The following is a 16,453-nucleotide window of genomic DNA, read 5'->3' as shown; positions in this document are numbered from 1 at the left end:
AATTTTAAGTAACTCAATTGCAGGTAAACATTTGTTTTTGTAACATTTTTTTGTTTATTGCTGGCAATTTTTTTTTGTTGTTGCTGTTCATGAAATTAACAAATATTGATATTTAAAGATATGTGGAACGAAAAACAAACATTGATTGACTGGGTGCTTTGGTAATATTCAACAAAAAATTATTTTCAGGTTCTCACAGGTTTACATTATTGTTATTTAAACGTATACAGGAAATATAATCGGTTTTTGTAACGAAAGGAGTGAAAATCAATCTGAGACTTAAATTCAGTCGGATTAAAAATAAATCTAATCCCTCAAAAATTAAATCCCAGATTAACTTTAACCCAAAAATTTACAAATTTAAATTAAGGAAATTCTTCATGCAGTTTTTGAGTTCAATGCTATTCAATTTAATTCTAAATTCACAAGCATTTTGTATAAATTAAAAATGTATACATGTCTAATAATCTTTAAGGTATTCTGTTATTTCAGCAAGATCTCTATTCAGCCATGCTGTACTTAAACGAATTGTCTCAATTGATTGTTGAATGGTTCTCTCGGCACCAGGAAATTCGTGAGCTTTGAAAAAGCTGTCTACTTCCAGAGCTTTTTCTTCACTTGCAAAGTTTTCAGTGATGTGCTTGACAAGTCTTGTAAGCAAGAATCCACCGCTGTATTGGTCCAATAAAATCTTCCAGTTTTCTTTGAAGAATGTCCAAGTCAAGTCACGACCTTTTGGATTCACAGCAACAGAAGCAATGACAAATACAGCATCTTGAGCTCGAACCTCTTCCTTACACATTGAAAAAGCTATGACCTTTTGTAAGAGTGTTGGATTGCTTATTGAACCTAAAGCACGTGAAATTCTGTCTTTTTCCTCATGCAAGTCTGTTGATCGGTACAATTCAAGCATTTCCTCGTAGACCTTTTCATCTGCTGTTTGTAAAACGGCACGGTAACAAGTCATTCTTAAATCTGCTGGTAATATCTGCTTTCCTTCTTTGTGAAGATAAAATCTGTTTGGAAATGACAAAATCAGTTTGTGGACTAATCTTATATTGAATGACTTACCGTCTTGTTGCTTCTTTGAGGGTCTTTTCACAATTGAATGAGACAAGCTTACTCAACACAAGAGATCTAAGAAGAGTCTCTAAATGGCTTTCATTATCCTTCGTTTCCCATCCAAGCTTGTCAGCCAATGGCGTGAAGATATGTCGTCCGAAAGCATTAAATTTATCAGTCAAGTCGGTATGAGACAACAAATTCTTCAATTTAGACAATGATGTAGCAATTGATGACCAGACAGTAAAATTGTCTTCATTAATATAAGCATCAATCAGCTTTAAACTCTCAACTGTTGAATTTGAGCCATTTTGAACTAATGCAAACAGATCATCATGAAGTCCTAAACGATCCAATGGACTCAATGACATGTTTTTTATGGCAGGGATGAATTTTTCAAGCATATCCGATGGATATTGTGTACGATAGAATCCAATAGTTCCGGGATTAATCTTGATCCAATCATTTTCTGTGACATTCTCAATAAATACTTCCATTTCCTTTTTATCCAAGACTGTCGTTAACGCATTCTCTGATTTAGGCGTAGAAATTGAAATTGGAATCATCCAAAATGGCTTTTCATCAATACTTCCGTTGGCCGTGAATTTAGTTTGTTCAAGCACAAGACGACGACCGTTTTCTTCTTGGATATCCTTAACAACTTTCACTTTTGGAAATCCCATTTGTTTAATCCATGTCCTCATAATATTCGCAACAACTTTTCCGCTTGCTTTTTCTAAGCTTTCCCACAAATTTTCCGTAATCGTATTCTGATATTGATGTTTAGTTAGATATAAGTGCATGCCTTTACGGAAGTCTTCATCTCCAAGATAATTGTGTAACATTCTAATGACACTTGCTCCTTTATTGTAGCTAATTTCATCGAAAATCTCATCAATTTCGGCTGGATGATTAACTTCAACTTCAATTGGATGAGAATTATCCAAGCAATCTGCATCTAATGCTGGACTATGCATATCAGTCATGAATTGAGTCCAAATATCATATTCTGGGAACAAATGATTGACACACAAGAATTCTGTGAAACTTGCATAGCCTTCATTCAGCCATAATTCAGTCCACCATTCCATTGTTACCAAGTTTCCGAACCACTGATGAGCAACTTCATGTCCAACAGTCAATGCAATGTTTTGCTTCCTAATAAGTGATGTATTTTCTGGATCAACGAGGACCATTGTTTCACGATATGTGATGAGACCCCTAGTGGACATAAAATTAATTAAGTTAACATGTTTCTTAGATTAGTCAAATAATTAATCCTTACCATCCTTCCATTGCACCAGCTGCAAAGTCGCTAATTGCGATTAAATCTAATTTTGGCAAGGGATAGGCAATTTGAAAGTAATCCTTGTAGTAAGGCAACACTTTTGTTGTAACTGAAAGGGCAAAAAGACCCTGTTCCTTTTTTCCAACGGGCGTATACACGCGGACATTCACTCCATCCGATGATGTGCCTTCGACATAATCGTATTCACCAACACACATAGCTAATACTGTAATTGAATGAGAAAGTCGTAAAGCAATTTAATATTATCATGAAAATTTCTTATCTTACAATATGTAGACATAATAGGTGATGTTCCAAACTTCAAAGTCTTCATTCCGTTTTCGCTCTTTACTTCCTCAATTAATGGCATATTTGACAATCCAACGAGATTTTGAGGAATTGTCATAGAAATATTAAATGTAGCCTTTAATGCAGGCTCATCCCAACAGGGAAAGCATCGTCTGGCATCAGTTGCTTCAAATTGTGTTACGGCTGCATATCTTTCCTCCAAATCTGGATGTGAAAAATACTTGCTTCGATAAAATCCTTTCATCTTATCGTTTAATTCTCCTTCAAAATCCATTTCAAGGGAATAAGTTCCAGGCGACAATGTATCGAACAGAAGATGTACAACTTCTATTTCTGTAAGATACACGACCTCCTTGCATTTCTTGATGTCTCCGTCAGCATTTGTAACACGAACATTGCTTATTTTAAGATCCACAGAATTCAACGTAATGCGATCAATTTTCTCCTCAATCTATTTAGTCAGAATAAGATGCTTATGATTCATAAAATGCAATACAATATTGATGACTTACTAACCTTAATAGATATTGATGCACTTCCGATAAACGAAAATTGAGGGATATTAGGAATGAAATGAAGGTGATAGTTCTTTGGAACGACCGATTTAGGCAATCTCTCGAAATCGTGCTTCATGATTTAAATTAGGACAATGAGTTTGCAAAAATTACCACAACAATTTTAATTTAATTATTTTAAAATGATATTTTATATAGATAAACTGTATCTTTTGATTTCTAGTGCTGATAACGTTATGCCGCGCACTTTTATACTTCTAAAGATGCTTTTATAATACTTTTAAATGACTTGTTTGCAATTAAGATATTTCGAGCTAAACAGAACAAAGTAGATACAAAACAGTATGAACAACTTCCAGGAATGAATTTATAAAGCGCTTCTTTGGAATTGAAGTAATTACTTATTGACATTTTTTAATGTTATCAGTTTAAGTTAATTTTAGCTGGATATAAGGTGAAAAATTAGAAAAATATTAATTGTTGTAGATTTTTCTTAAAGTTTAACGACTTCTAAAAATTTAAAATTTATTTTTCTGCTTCAAATGATGCAAAAATTTGAATTTTTATAAGCCGGTAAAATTTTGTTTCATTTCAAGTGTATGAAAATAGGTTTTAATTCATTTAAGCCAACAATTTTATAATAACATAGAACAAAGTGACAAAAAGTATGCGCAAATCAATAATAATTTGCAAAAATATATGCTAAAAAACAATGGGAAAATCTGCAAATTGCTGAAAATCATCAAAAAAAATTAAAGCTCATCTTCTCTTTTTTGAGATTTTATCATGATACTCTCAAAGCTATGCTCCATTTCACTCATATTTCAATCTTGTTAGAGAGAATTAGGCAAGAAAATCACACATTTTTTCACATGAATTTTGCCGGTTGATGAAGCTAACTTCACGTTGTATTTTGAAATTTAACGACTTTTTCCAGCAGCTCCTTTCACTTGTAAATAATTGACCTAGTTGATATGCTGACGGTACTTTCTTTTTGATTGCGACACGTGTACAAAACCTTATGATCAATATTGCCAACCAGAATGGCCTGGATCTTTGATTGAATTAATTATCTAAGCAAATAGTCATTAAAAATGATCAATTGATGACTGTAAGCCAGTCAGGTGTTTCCATACTGACTTCCTATCTATAAATACCTCAAACACACTGAAATCTAGGGAGATAATCAGCACCGTAGCGAGAAAGTTAATGAAACATTAACGGAATTCTCATTAATGTCACATCCTCCTCTATATTTATCTTACAGATGAAAACTTATAAACATACGTCGAGATTTAACATTGATAAACGTTTTCGTAAAATCTTTTATTCTGTTTAAATAGAAGCTATAAAAATACAGTTCCAAAAATATCTAATAAACTAAAAAATGCAAAAATTGCGTATACATAAATATAATATAATGTGTATAAAAGTTTTCTGTTTAAATGTTTTTCGTATATAGGCATTGCATCCCACAAAAGTCTGTGATAAATGTGCAAATTAAAATTAAAATTTAACAGATTTTTTTGTTCGTAAAATGAAGTGCGATGAATGAATCGTTATCATGTTAATTAGTCCAACATCCGTTGAAAGTTAACTATGAATCCTTTCCTTGTTAAAATGCCACGACAAATGAGTGTCTCGAGGAATCTTACGACCCATTTTATTTTGAATGATTTTCCCAACGAAATGTCGCACATGTGACATGATGGAAATAGAACTAAAATGAATCAGCAAAATTAGCAAATATTAGTTATCATCAGGTTTCATCGTCAAGGTCATTCATTTGATGACGTCATTTTCAAATTCCTTTAAAATTACAAATTCTAAATTTAACTGACACTTAAAATTTGAAAATAAAGTAAATGACGCCAAAATTGACGCGACTTTTCAAATAAAAAGAAATCGTTAGAAACTCACCTTGTGGATCTGAATGAGTAAGCAACTGGATCTCTTGTTCTTTACAGAAACTGACAAGACACGGTGGTGGCATACAACATGTAACGATGTTAATTTGCAAAATTGTGAAATCAAAGTTTTTATCATCGAAAATATCCATAATTGTATCAAGATCCATGTCGGCAATACCCAATTGTTCTATTCTGCCGGCTTTCTTTTCTTCTCGTAATTTCTCCCACAATGTCTTGAAATGTTTCTTTGCGGTTGCGTCATTATCAGCCCAAACAAACTTATCGTTCTGAATACTCGACGTTGGAGTGTAAGCTAGAATGACATTCGGTGCCGTTTTACAAATTTTCAAGGTATGACTCAAACACTCTTCAATTGCATCTTCATGAAACTCATTCATAAATATTTTAATGACTGTTTTCGTTTTTCCTTCAGCTGTTTCATCCTCCAACGTTATGTCCTCATGTGGTATCGACACAAACTGATCAGCTGGTTCTGCACCGTTCACAATGTGCTGTTCATTTAATTCTTTGATTCTTGCACACATACAGAGAAGCATCTAAAATTGAATTATTATGCACAAAGTCAATTAATCAATATAGATAATTTATCATGCAACATTGCTTTAAGTAAACATTGATAAGGTTGACTTACTTCCTGAGTTGGATTTTTTGCCTTTTTGAATTCTTCATTCTCAAGAATATTTCCAGTTCCAACAATTATTGATTTGTAATTATCAAAAAATGTAGAAGTCATGCTGATTTTATAATTCAATTATTAAAACAAGTGGATGTTAGTGTGTAAGCTGTCTTATAAATTTTTTAGTTCTCTCACTTTCCTGAACTGATTTTTTTGGATATTATGAAATACTGTAAAATACTTAATTAATTCACTATTGAACACTTTATTCTTAATATTTAATATGTAAAGAACACTTTAAGAATATTTGATGATTTGTTAAGCACTATTTCCAGCCTAAATGTTAAAATTAATATGAATTCGAATGTCAATCCTTCATACGATTATATATCGAGAGAATGACCGTGAACTGAGTGCTTTTGTGAGCATACACATAAACAGACGAGAGCGGCTGAGAAAAGAACGAATTTGAATTCTTGATGAACGTTTGGGGTTTGCAAATGTTTGATTAAAATGTAAGCTACTTGATTTTGCAGCAAGTGATGGAAAAGTTCCAATCTAAGGAGTAAATTTTGAATTGCTGGATCTTTAAGAAATTTAAATTTTTAATCTCAGGATTTATTTTAATCCTAGGATTTAAACTTAAGTCTGCCGTGATTGAATCTAAAATTGCGTTATTTTCTAAAATTACTCAGCACGTGATGTGTCGCGATCAACAAGTCAGACTGCACTAATGCTACAAAATGCTCCCATGCATGTTATTCCAAAAATACTCCCCAATAATAAGAGAAAAATACCCAATCAAATAATTTTTTTTTCAACATTCCTTTTATTCATTATTTTTCTCAATATTTAATTGGTGCGAATGCTATTTCCTTTTTTTTCTTCTAATTGAATTTGAATATGAAAAAGTTGTGACTTGGTGAATGTATTTAAGAAAAAATCTTTTTCCATTTTTTTTGTTTCTCTTTTAAAAATTTGTTTTAAACTCAATAATTACAACTATTTACTTATTTATAAAAATTTTCATTAAATTTACAATTGAATATATCCATTTTTTTTTATTCATTATGTTTTCCTGTTTTCATTTTCCAATTTTTTTTTTCTTCTTGAAAAGAAAATCATTTTTTATTAAAATTATTTATCTTATCCAAAGCGTGAAAACTTTCGTTTAATTTGATGTAGTTTTAAGTGGATGTGAATAAATTGTTAACTTTGAGGTTTTATAGAGTCTGTTAAAAATGTTTCTATTGCTTTTTAACTGTTAATAAAAAGTTGAAAATTTTAACGGTTTTTTAAAATTCAAATTTTGTTTGTTCATTCAGTAACACTTCAATTCATTTCAGTTTATTTGGACAGATCTTTTAATAAATTTGAATTTTAAAAAGCCGTTAAATATTTTCATGTGGCATTTAGAGATTTTCTAGTCTAATTCACAATTTACCCAGTCCATATAAAACTTAATTAAATTAAATACAAAATATTTTCATGCTTTGGATCTTTCACAACAAAATCAACTGCTAAAATCTCTTGCATAGGTCAGAATAGTAGCAGTTTAATTTGAATTTTTTCATTCTTTTTTCCTTAAATTGTTATCACAATCATATTTAATCTAAATATAATAATTTTTTTTTTTCTTTTATTAATTTTCTCTTTTTTTTTGAATAATTACGGAAAATGAAACAAATAATAAAAAAAAAAGTTATGCTAAAGCTGAGCTTTGCAACTTAATTTTATATTTTGGGTGGACGTCATTCTATTTGCTATGTTAAAGTTTCATTATATAAAAATTTTGACATCTAAATCGTGTTAATTGGGGCGGCTGTTTAATTATCATTTAAGACATTTTTTTTCACTTTTTTTTTATCTATTAATAATCTTTATTTTTTCATTTAATAGGAAAATGCTGCTTTAATCACACTACTTTTTTCATTTTTTTTTATTTATTTTTTTCAGAAGAAATCTAATGCATGCAGGCAGAAAAGAAGAAGAACGCTACTTTCAAGTACGTATCGAACGATTTTTTTTTTCTATTTTAAATTCAATTAATTTATTTTGAGGATAGTGAAAAAAAATTAAGAGAAATCCTTGTAATAATAAATCATGGAAGCAAGTCTTTGAAGTAAAAACTATCACTGTTTGTCTGTGGATTATCATTAGAAATTTAAAAAAAAAATCAGTTGTACTTGCAAGTCTTGGTCAGACAAACACAAAATGTTATGTACGATGGCAAAACACAATTTTCAATCATTAAAAAAAAACTTGAATTTGATGAAAAAATGAGCCTCATATCTTTAAATCTGCTTATCATTAGTTTGGATTAAATTTCGTTTATTTTTTTTTGTTTCTTCTTCCACTTAATCTAGAAGTGCTTATCACTTCAATTTCTATTTTATCTGATACCTTAGCTCAAAAAAAGGAATACTGGAAATTCGAATTTTAATTTTTTTATTTTTATATTTTTTTCGGATATATCTTATGAATAGTTGTGATGAAATGCATTTTATGTACCTCGGCTGGATGTTTATTTGTCAAGTCTTTAATCAGGTTTAACAATTGTTAAGATTTTATTTGAAATTCTGTTAAAAATTAAAAAATTTCAAAGCTTTTAAAAGATTCAAATTCTAAAAGTTCGTTAAAAGTTCAAAATAATTTAAGTCCGTTAAAATTTAGTGAAAATTCATATTTAAATTCTCAAAATTCGTTAGAAATTTAAATTTTATGATTTTTTCTACTCAAGATTAAGTGTGACTTTTAAGCTCCAAATATCAAAAGCTAATTTAAAAACATCCATGAAATTTAATGATATTTTTGAAAAACAAAGTTTTTGCCCCTTGATAAAAATTCAAATTATTCAAAACCGTTAAAATTTCACTTTTATAAATCTCAAATTCGATATAATTTAACTACCAAAAATGCTTTCAAGTCACCAATAAGTCATGACTTTCACACAACTATTCATATCCACACTTCCTATTCATCGTGATTCAATAGAATGACTTAAAACTTGGGATTCTATTTACTCATAAATGCATTAAAGCTTGCAGCTAATTTTTTTTTGACTGAATTATAATTATTTTATTTTTTTCATACAGTCTACAATCATGTGAATATGAAGATCGCATTGAATTGCCTAAGAATAAACGAAAATTGAATTTAAATTGAACAGAAAATTAATTTCCTCTATAAATCAATTTTCAAAAATTGTTTCTTTCTTTTAATAGATTGTGCTACAAGATGAAATTTATTGAATATTTTTTTTTACATTTTCTAAGGTTTCGATTTATATATTTCATGCGTCAAATTAGGACGGTGAGCTGAAGCTATTGAAGAATTAAAAACTTTTTTTTTGATTCTTTCTTTCAGTTAGGTTATATTCTTTTTGCTATTTTCTGTGGTAATTTTCCATAAATTGCTTTGAAGCAAACAATCAATTAAAAATTATTAATATTATTGATCTAAAACATGCATTTCTATGTCCAATTTCTTTCTATTTAGGTAGTCATTTGACAAATGAAGTCTTGGAGGTTTTAACTTAAATTTTTTGTAATTTTAGTATAGTTGCCCGAGCAGTAATTATGAGAATGGTCATCATTTGACAGCTACTATGTAGGATTATGACAGTCATACAACCATATGACAGCTACACAACTATATGACAATCATAAAACCATTTCACAGTCATACAACCATATGACAGCCATACAACCGTGTGACAGTGATTGTATACAGCAGCTACACGCTTATATGACAATAATAAAACCATACGACAGCCATACAACCATATATCAGTTACACAACTTTATGAATTCATACAGTCACACAACTATATGACAATCACACAACCATATGACAGATACACAAATATATGACAGTCCTAAAACCATATGACAGCCATACAACCATATGACAGTCACATACCACATAACATTCAAATAATTCCCATTCTCATCACGTGCTACTCGGGATTGTCTTTTGACATTATTCATGTTATGATCAAGTCAAAAATCTATTTGATTTGTTTCATTTGAACTTTAAATTCATTTTTGTTTCCATTACTGTTGAAAATACGTTATTTAATATAGTCTAAAAACCTCTATGAAAAATCCGGTAGCTTACTAATCATCATTAATATTTAAATTTTGTCTCTTAACAAAGTATTTAAAACTTTTTTTTAAACAATTTGACATACCGAAATAATTATAAAAACTGTATTTTTTAATGGATTGACTCCTGAGGTTTATACTCTTGCACAATTATTGCGATGTATCATTTTCATATTAAAAATCATTATCATTTTTTCAATTTTTTGATTGGATCTATATATCTATGGCACATCTATTTGCCATTTGATGGGTAGTCATTCACTTTCTTATGGTATTTCCTTGTTCCTTTAAATTAAAAAGGGTCAATTCTTTTCTTTTTTTAAAAAAAAAACTTTCATCATTCAATACATTCAACAATAGAAAAAACAAATATCATCCATAGTTAAAGATTTTCTTAAATCTCAGTTATTATGTCGTTCACGATTGGGTTCTGGATGTACGAAAACTCCTTCCACGTTGAATATTGAAGTTTCTGTTAATTAGTTGTGATTAGTTTTACTTATAACGGATGCAAAAATTGACTCACCATCGGGAAGCTCGTAAAGTTTCTTAGGCAATTGGTTAAAATATGGATGTTGTAGAGCAGCTTCTGCTCCTATCCGATTGTTTGGATTTAGCTATTATAAATAAATTAACAGTTAATTCATTGTGTCAAATGTTAGATCATTTAATTTTACCTGTAATAATGCACTAGCCATTGCTTCTCCTTCCGGAATATCATACAAACGTGGAAAACTTAAACCTAATTTGCGAGGTCGATAAAAACCTGTAATAAGCGTATCATTAGTAGCTATCTTATTTTATTTACTACGTCATAAGAAATTATCCACAGTTGAACGATTCAAGTGCAAATTTTGTGTCGATTCGATAAGCTTTTAATAATAGACTGAGAACGTTCATCATAAATATTAATATGAATTTTTAACGGATATTTGAGATTTAAATTGATTGAACTAATATGAAATTAACTAAAAATTTACTGAACGTTTTTTGATTCATTCAAATTTTTGAATTAACGGTCAAAATTTAAAATGAAATTTGAACTGAAATGAATTGAACTTAAGAATTACTGAACTTTATATGACTCATTCAAAATTTTAAAATGCCGTTGATAAATCCAATTGAGATTGGAAAATTGATAACAGAATGATTTTCTGCTCAGTCATTATGAAACATGTCATTCATTTCGTCTGAATTTTAAAAGAAAAGCTTCAGTGGAAAATCGATAATCTTTCTGTAACGTGCGTGGGATGGAATGATTGAAGTTAAACGTACGTCACATGTGAATAAACCCATATATTAAGCAACAATCAATTTGTGGCAGATATAAAAACAATTTAATTAATATTGACGTAACATTTCATTGAACCAATCAATCTGTATGTAATGCCACCTCTGCGTAATAACAGAAAACTGCTCTAGAAATAAAGTCATATAACATACCTAATTTGTGTGGCTTGTAGGATGGTAAATGCGTTACTCCAGTCCATGTTTCTTCTACTGGCGTTCCAAGGAGCTTAAATATTTTATCCAATTGATCATATGTATCACGAATTCCTGGGAACGTTGGCAAGCCCGTTATCATCTCGATAAAGATACATCCAACACCCCACATATCCAACGATGTTGAATAGTCGGTGCTCCCAAGAAGAACGTCTGGAAATAAATAAATGTTAATTAATATGAAGGATAAAGCAGGAAGAAAAGAGAATTAACCTGGCGGGCGATACCACAGAGTAACGACTTCATGTGAATACGTATGGCTCGGAACACTTTTAGCCCTTGCTAGACCAAAGTCTGCAAGTTTTAATTCACCAACTTCACTGTAATACAGGAAAAAGAAAGATATTGAGTAAATAACAATAAAAAGTAGGACTTTGTGAAAATTTACCTTATTAATAGATTTTGTGGCTTTACATCTCTATGTAAGACTCTCCTTTTATGGCAATAGTTGAGGCCACGTAATAATTGGAAGAGAAATAATTTAATGTTTCTATAATCGAGGCCACCTGAATGTCGTTCCATGTATTGAGAAAGATCAGTATTCTGCAAAAACAAAGATTATTTACCAAAATGACCATTAGAAGTAAATTCACACAAAAAATAAGATTAAAGGCACTGACCACATATTCAAACACAAATGTCAAGGTTTCTCTTGTGTGTACTATGTCATGAAGTGTAACAATATTTGCATGTTTTAACTCTTTTAAGAGAGATGCTTCGCGAATTGCGGTAAATGGAGCACCTTCTTCCTCCTGTAGTCTTATTTCTTTCAGCGCAACTACTTGATTTGTAAGACTGCAAATAAAAAAAAAATAAGGGATAAAAATTGAATATAATGGAAAATTATTGCATGAAGCACGACGAATATGGGAAATATAAAAATTAATATATATCTATAGTTGTGCAACGTACTTGCTAAAACCTTTAAATACTGTTGCATATGAACCTTCTCCAAGCTGCTCTAGTTTCACATATGCCTCGGACTTTCCAAAAGGAGAATCTCCCTGAAAAAAGACATTAATTATTCAGTTTTTAATTTGCACAAATAATTATTTTAAGGAATAACTTACCCCAAATGCACTGAATCGCTTCCTCCTTGGATTCGTATCATGCTTATTTAGGAACACTTCTGATTTCGGACGTGGTGGTTTCTTAGGTCTCATTATCACACGAGTTTCTTCCCTTATGTCATCATCTAACAACTTACTATCTGACGATACAGATAATTGCCTATGAACTTGACCGTGATTGCCAGACCAATCTATACCGAAAGAAATTGGTTGTAGAATTAAGATAATGAGAGTGAGAGTTTAGTTAATTAAAAATTAATGTTTGTACAATATATCGCAAAGTTATTTAAAGACTTACGTTTACTGTAAGCTTTATTATCAGCCTGAATATTTCCATTTGTTTCTAAACGATCTAAATATTCATCTGAATATCCATTGTATGGCATTTTACTATTATTTCTGTTCTGACTATGGTGATTATTAGTATCATCATTATCCTCTCTCGAAATGGCTATAAAATAATAATAATTTAATTTTGCATGAAATTAAAGCTTGTGCTCATTTCCAATGACTTATTAACTTACATAATCTTCCGAAACTATGTGACAGCCGCTTTTTTAGTTTCTGCAAGGCTCCACTTTTTTTCTCACGCATAGTTACACCTACAATAATATAAATAGTACATAAATATTTCTCTTTTTGTTTCTGTTTCTGTTGTTTTTTTTGGCGTCGTGGACGTATTTAAAATTATATTATATTTTGATATAAAATAAAAAAGTATGCATTATTATCGAATAATTTTTTTCAATGACTTTACTTCGACTTGACGAGGTTCCCATTATTACTACTTGCATAGCTTTACAATAAACTTTAAGGTTTGTTATCATGTCTAACAACAAATGTATCTCTAGAATTATCATGTCGTACAGAGGAGTGATAAACATTGAATAAATGATTCTTGTTGTTAGAATGTAATGCAAACAATATGAGGAAAAACTTGGTAGTATAGAGGTAGTCACGCGTGACTTACGAAAAGCGCATTTATCATGAATAGAATTGCTATTTCCTAATCACAAAAACGAGACTTTGATCAACGGTCACAGAAAATTTGAAAAATAACGGTCAAAAAGAATTTGAAAAATGAGGGCTAAAAGTGCCTATTTAAAAATGAAACGACCGTTAGGAATTGAAAATTCAAGTTAATCTCATGCCAGTCTGGCCACATCCACTTGCTATAAATATTTCAAATCCCCAAAAAGATCTATCGACACATGAACAGATTAATCTTAAAGATTTGTTAAGCTACAGACCGCCAATTAGATAAATTACAGACTCAATTGTATTCTCAACTGAGAATGTCTGCTAAAATATAAAAGTGAATGAATGAATGATTCATGCAATGTGGTGTCGGGTTTAAGAATACAGGAAGCAAATTTTTATAAAGCAACATTCATGAATAAATAGCATGTCCATCTGCAGGCTTTTAATGAAATTGTTCAGGATATTTAATGAATGTCACGTGTTTTGGGCAGTTTTGAAAGTCCAGTCGATGCCAAAAAAAATTCTGACCCAGATTATTTTTTGACAAGATTCATCGGAATGGACAACCCTATAAATAAATCATGAATTTGTATCCAATAATATTTATCATATTTGCACAATGCTAATTGGAAATTATAGTTTTAATTAGAACCAATATGGATGTAAATATGTACGTAATGCAATTAGCTCACGAATTTGTAATCTTTTATTATCAGCTGTAAGCTGATAATTTCATCGTGCGAAATATCGAGGAACGGACGGATTACAAAGATTTATTTTTGAGAAACTCAACTCGATGCTTAAAACAGTTACAAAGAAAAGAAGTTAAGTAGGCAACACTCTCATATAAGATCAATTATTATTCGGTTAGATCCGCGGAATAAGAAGTAAGTAGAAAACTCTTTATATTCCCGAGCAACACACATGCAACTGTTGCCACCACAAAGTCGAGGTTTCATCATGTTTAAAGGCTTGTGGTAGCGAATTTGGTCATGAATTGGTCATCTCGACTGTGTCCTGGCAGTAACTGAATGTGTCCTGATCGGGTACATACCCAAGTAAAAGCGAAAAGAAGAGGATACAGTTGAGAATGTCTGTGTGTATTGCACATATTTTTTTTGCGAGTAGAGCTTAAGAGGAAATGTTTGAAATGCTTAAAAAACAGAATGAATATACATGGGAAGAGAGAAAAACAACACCGAGTAGTAATATGACAAAATTTTCACACTTGCATTGCTCAATTCAGTGCCTTTTTTTGTCGTCATTTAAAAGTAATTTGAGACATTATGAATTAAATTTTTTTCTATTTACTAATCGTAAGCAAGTAATCTTGCTATTATTGGAAAATTAATTTTATTAGGGTACATGAGTAATTTTTTTCATTGAAATCGAAGCATTGAATAAAATTAAGTAGAAATTTACTCTAGATTCTTTATTTTATATATTTTTTTTTTCAGCGTACTTGAGTGTATGTAAGCTAAATTGAAAATGTATTGAAAAGAATTAATACAATTTAATGGAAATGATTTCATTTCTCCTTAAGAGCGTCATCTTACGGTGCAAATATGTATGTATAATAACATTGATACTAGAGATAGTTGTGGGTGTTTTCTTTATTTGCTTAATGAGTGAGCATATTATCAAAAATGAGAATGGTCCAAACATGTCAAATTATTGACATTTCATGCATGAATAACGGAATAAAATCACTAAGAAGACAACATCATATGCATTAATTTCACATTAAATTATCCATTAATCACTCTCGAGTAATATTTTTAGCACTTCCAGTAACAATTTTCAATTTTTTTATATTTTATCAAAGTGTATTTATATGATGATAATGTTTGATCATTACGCATCTTATTCATTCACATACAGTTTATTAAAGTTGTATGAACCTTCTCAAGGAAATAAAATACAGTGAATACATAGGAAAAATAATGCACTTTTCTAATGTTTTAGAATGTCACTTATTCCGTACTATTTTGCTGACCTGACGAAGATGTTGTAGTCATTTTCAAATTGTTGCTACTCGATGACTGTTTATCCATTGTTGAATACATTTTTTTTAGTCAAGAGAAGTTAAAAAAAAAAATTAAATCAAGTTTCAATGAAAGAAATCATAAAATCATTAATTCCGAAAACATGAAACTTGGACACTCTTTTATCTAACTTTTAAACACCTTTTACTTATGACACTACTAAACACTATTATTCACTATAATATTTAATTAAAATACTAATATTTTGATAAAATAATATTTAGAAAAAAATTTCAATTCAATTTTATATTCAATTTTTTTCTTATTCTTTGTTCAGTGAACGCAATTTTTTCTTCCAGAGCTTGAAAATCACTGTTTAACTCGTTATTTCACAATTTTGAAATCAATTCCTGTGATCCCTTGTATATTTTAATTTAATTATTTGATTTGAGATTGAATTTGAATTTTTTATTTTGAAAATGTCCCGCGAAATATTTGCATAGAATTTGAATTTTTAAAATACGTTGAATTTTTGAATTTTCACTGAACGCATTGAATCAGGTAAGAAAGAAAAGTATAAATTTTAGCATTTAATCTTATTTTCTTATTCATCCTTGATCATCAGTTGATTTATTTTTAGGTACTTTAACTAATACAATTGAAGTTTTGAACAAAACAGGCCTTGAGATTGGTAAAAATTCAAAAAATTAATTTTCTTCATAGAAACTCTTTTTTGAGCTAACAAATAATGATTTATACATTAACTACCGAAAGCAACAATGCATCTAATACAAAATAGAGATAAGGAAAGTGATTAATTTTTAAACTCTGAAGAATTTTGATTCATTTCTAATCTTGATTTAAATTTTCAATTCCTGATTGTTACACAAAGAAGATTTTACACATCAAATATTTGAAAATTTGAAAAACGACTAAAATGTGTAGAAAATAAGAATAACGTTTTTGAAAAATTTAAATTGTCAAAATTTGAAAATAGGTATTTTTTCAATATTTTTAAGAAAAATTCATAAAAATGATTATATTGAAAAATTTAATGAAAATATTTAATTTAACTAAAGTATTTAAT

At 29.8% G+C, this 16,453-nt stretch overlaps 3 protein-coding genes across 4 annotated transcripts; all 3 read right to left on the bottom strand.

Annotated features, from left to right (window-relative positions):
* Positions 1–17: 17 nt before the first annotated feature.
* Positions 18–3,521, bottom strand: Psa (puromycin-sensitive aminopeptidase). Its single transcript, XM_070643105.1, has 5 exons — positions 3,176–3,521; positions 2,639–3,110; positions 2,348–2,576; positions 1,072–2,283; positions 18–1,016 (listed from the first exon to the last, which is right to left on the bottom strand). Exons 1-5 carry the CDS (start codon positions 3,290–3,292, stop codon positions 461–463), a joined length of 2,586 nt encoding a protein of 861 aa, XP_070499206.1. The 5' UTR covers positions 3,293–3,521; the 3' UTR covers positions 18–460.
* Positions 3,522–4,468: 947 nt separating this feature from the next.
* On the bottom strand, positions 4,469–6,281 carry Gclm (Glutamate-cysteine ligase modifier subunit). The gene is made up of 3 exons (XM_070643181.1): positions 5,737–6,281; positions 5,095–5,641; positions 4,469–4,894 (listed from the first exon to the last, which is right to left on the bottom strand). The coding sequence occupies exons 1-3, from the start codon at positions 5,836–5,838 to the stop codon at positions 4,746–4,748; spliced, it is 798 nt and encodes a 265-aa protein (XP_070499282.1). The 5' UTR covers positions 5,839–6,281; the 3' UTR covers positions 4,469–4,745.
* A 360-nt stretch (positions 6,282–6,641) lies between these two features.
* Positions 6,642–15,652, bottom strand: Eip63E (cyclin dependent kinase Eip63E). Of its 2 annotated transcripts, none has more exons than XM_070643265.1 (12): positions 15,366–15,652; positions 12,925–13,002; positions 12,699–12,851; positions 12,401–12,591; positions 12,243–12,334; positions 11,951–12,125; positions 11,719–11,873; positions 11,544–11,650; positions 11,271–11,483; positions 10,505–10,593; positions 10,354–10,444; positions 6,642–10,299 (listed from the first exon to the last, which is right to left on the bottom strand). In XM_070643265.1, the coding sequence occupies exons 1-12, from the start codon at positions 15,445–15,447 to the stop codon at positions 10,229–10,231; spliced, it is 1,497 nt and encodes a 498-aa protein (XP_070499366.1). In that variant the 5' UTR covers positions 15,448–15,652; the 3' UTR covers positions 6,642–10,228. The 2 variants fall into 2 exon arrangements, with proteins under 2 accessions (XP_070499366.1, XP_070499367.1); XM_070643266.1 differs by having other exon boundaries at positions 15,378–15,651.
* Between the last annotated feature and the right edge of the window lie 801 nt (positions 15,653–16,453).

Source organism: Chironomus tepperi, unplaced genomic scaffold (genome assembly GCF_022539635.2).
Source record: "Chironomus tepperi strain 1889 unplaced genomic scaffold, CSIRO-AGI_Ctep_v1 contig_309, whole genome shotgun sequence".
In the NCBI taxonomy this organism is placed as follows: domain Eukaryota; kingdom Metazoa; phylum Arthropoda; class Insecta; order Diptera; family Chironomidae; genus Chironomus; species Chironomus tepperi.
The sequence above is the reverse complement of the archived record's forward strand: the minus strand, read 5'-3'. Positions and strand labels throughout refer to the sequence as shown.

Excerpts from the sequence above, each read along its gene's own strand:
- Psa (XM_070643105.1), bottom strand. The coding sequence starts at position 3,292 with ATGAAGCACGATTTCGAGAGATTGCCTAAATCGGTCGTTCCAAAGAAC. Across the intron at positions 3,111-3,175 it reads GTGCATCAATATCTATTAAG|ATTGAGGAGAAAATTGATCG; the intron begins GTTAGTAAGTCA and ends CTGACTAAATAG. Across the intron at positions 2,577-2,638 it reads ACCTATTATGTCTACATATT|TATTAGCTATGTGTGTTGGT; the intron begins GTAAGATAAGAA and ends ATTCAATTACAG.
- Gclm (XM_070643181.1), bottom strand. The coding sequence starts at position 5,838 with ATGACTTCTACATTTTTTGATAATTACAAATCAATAATTGTTGGAACT. Across the intron at positions 5,642-5,736 it reads CAAAAAATCCAACTCAGGAA|ATGCTTCTCTGTATGTGTGC; the intron begins GTAAGTCAACCT and ends ATTCAATTTTAG. Across the intron at positions 4,895-5,094 it reads TACTCATTCAGATCCACAAG|TTCTATTTCCATCATGTCAC; the intron begins GTGAGTTTCTAA and ends GATTCATTTTAG.
- Eip63E (XM_070643265.1), bottom strand. The coding sequence starts at position 15,447 with ATGTATTCAACAATGGATAAACAGTCATCGAGTAGCAACAATTTGAAA. Across the intron at positions 12,126-12,242 it reads GTATTTAAAGGTTTTAGCAA|TCTTACAAATCAAGTAGTTG; the intron begins GTACGTTGCACA and ends TTTTATTTGCAG. Across the intron at positions 10,445-10,504 it reads TGGCTAGTGCATTATTACAG|CTAAATCCAAACAATCGGAT; the intron begins GTAAAATTAAAT and ends TATTTATAATAG.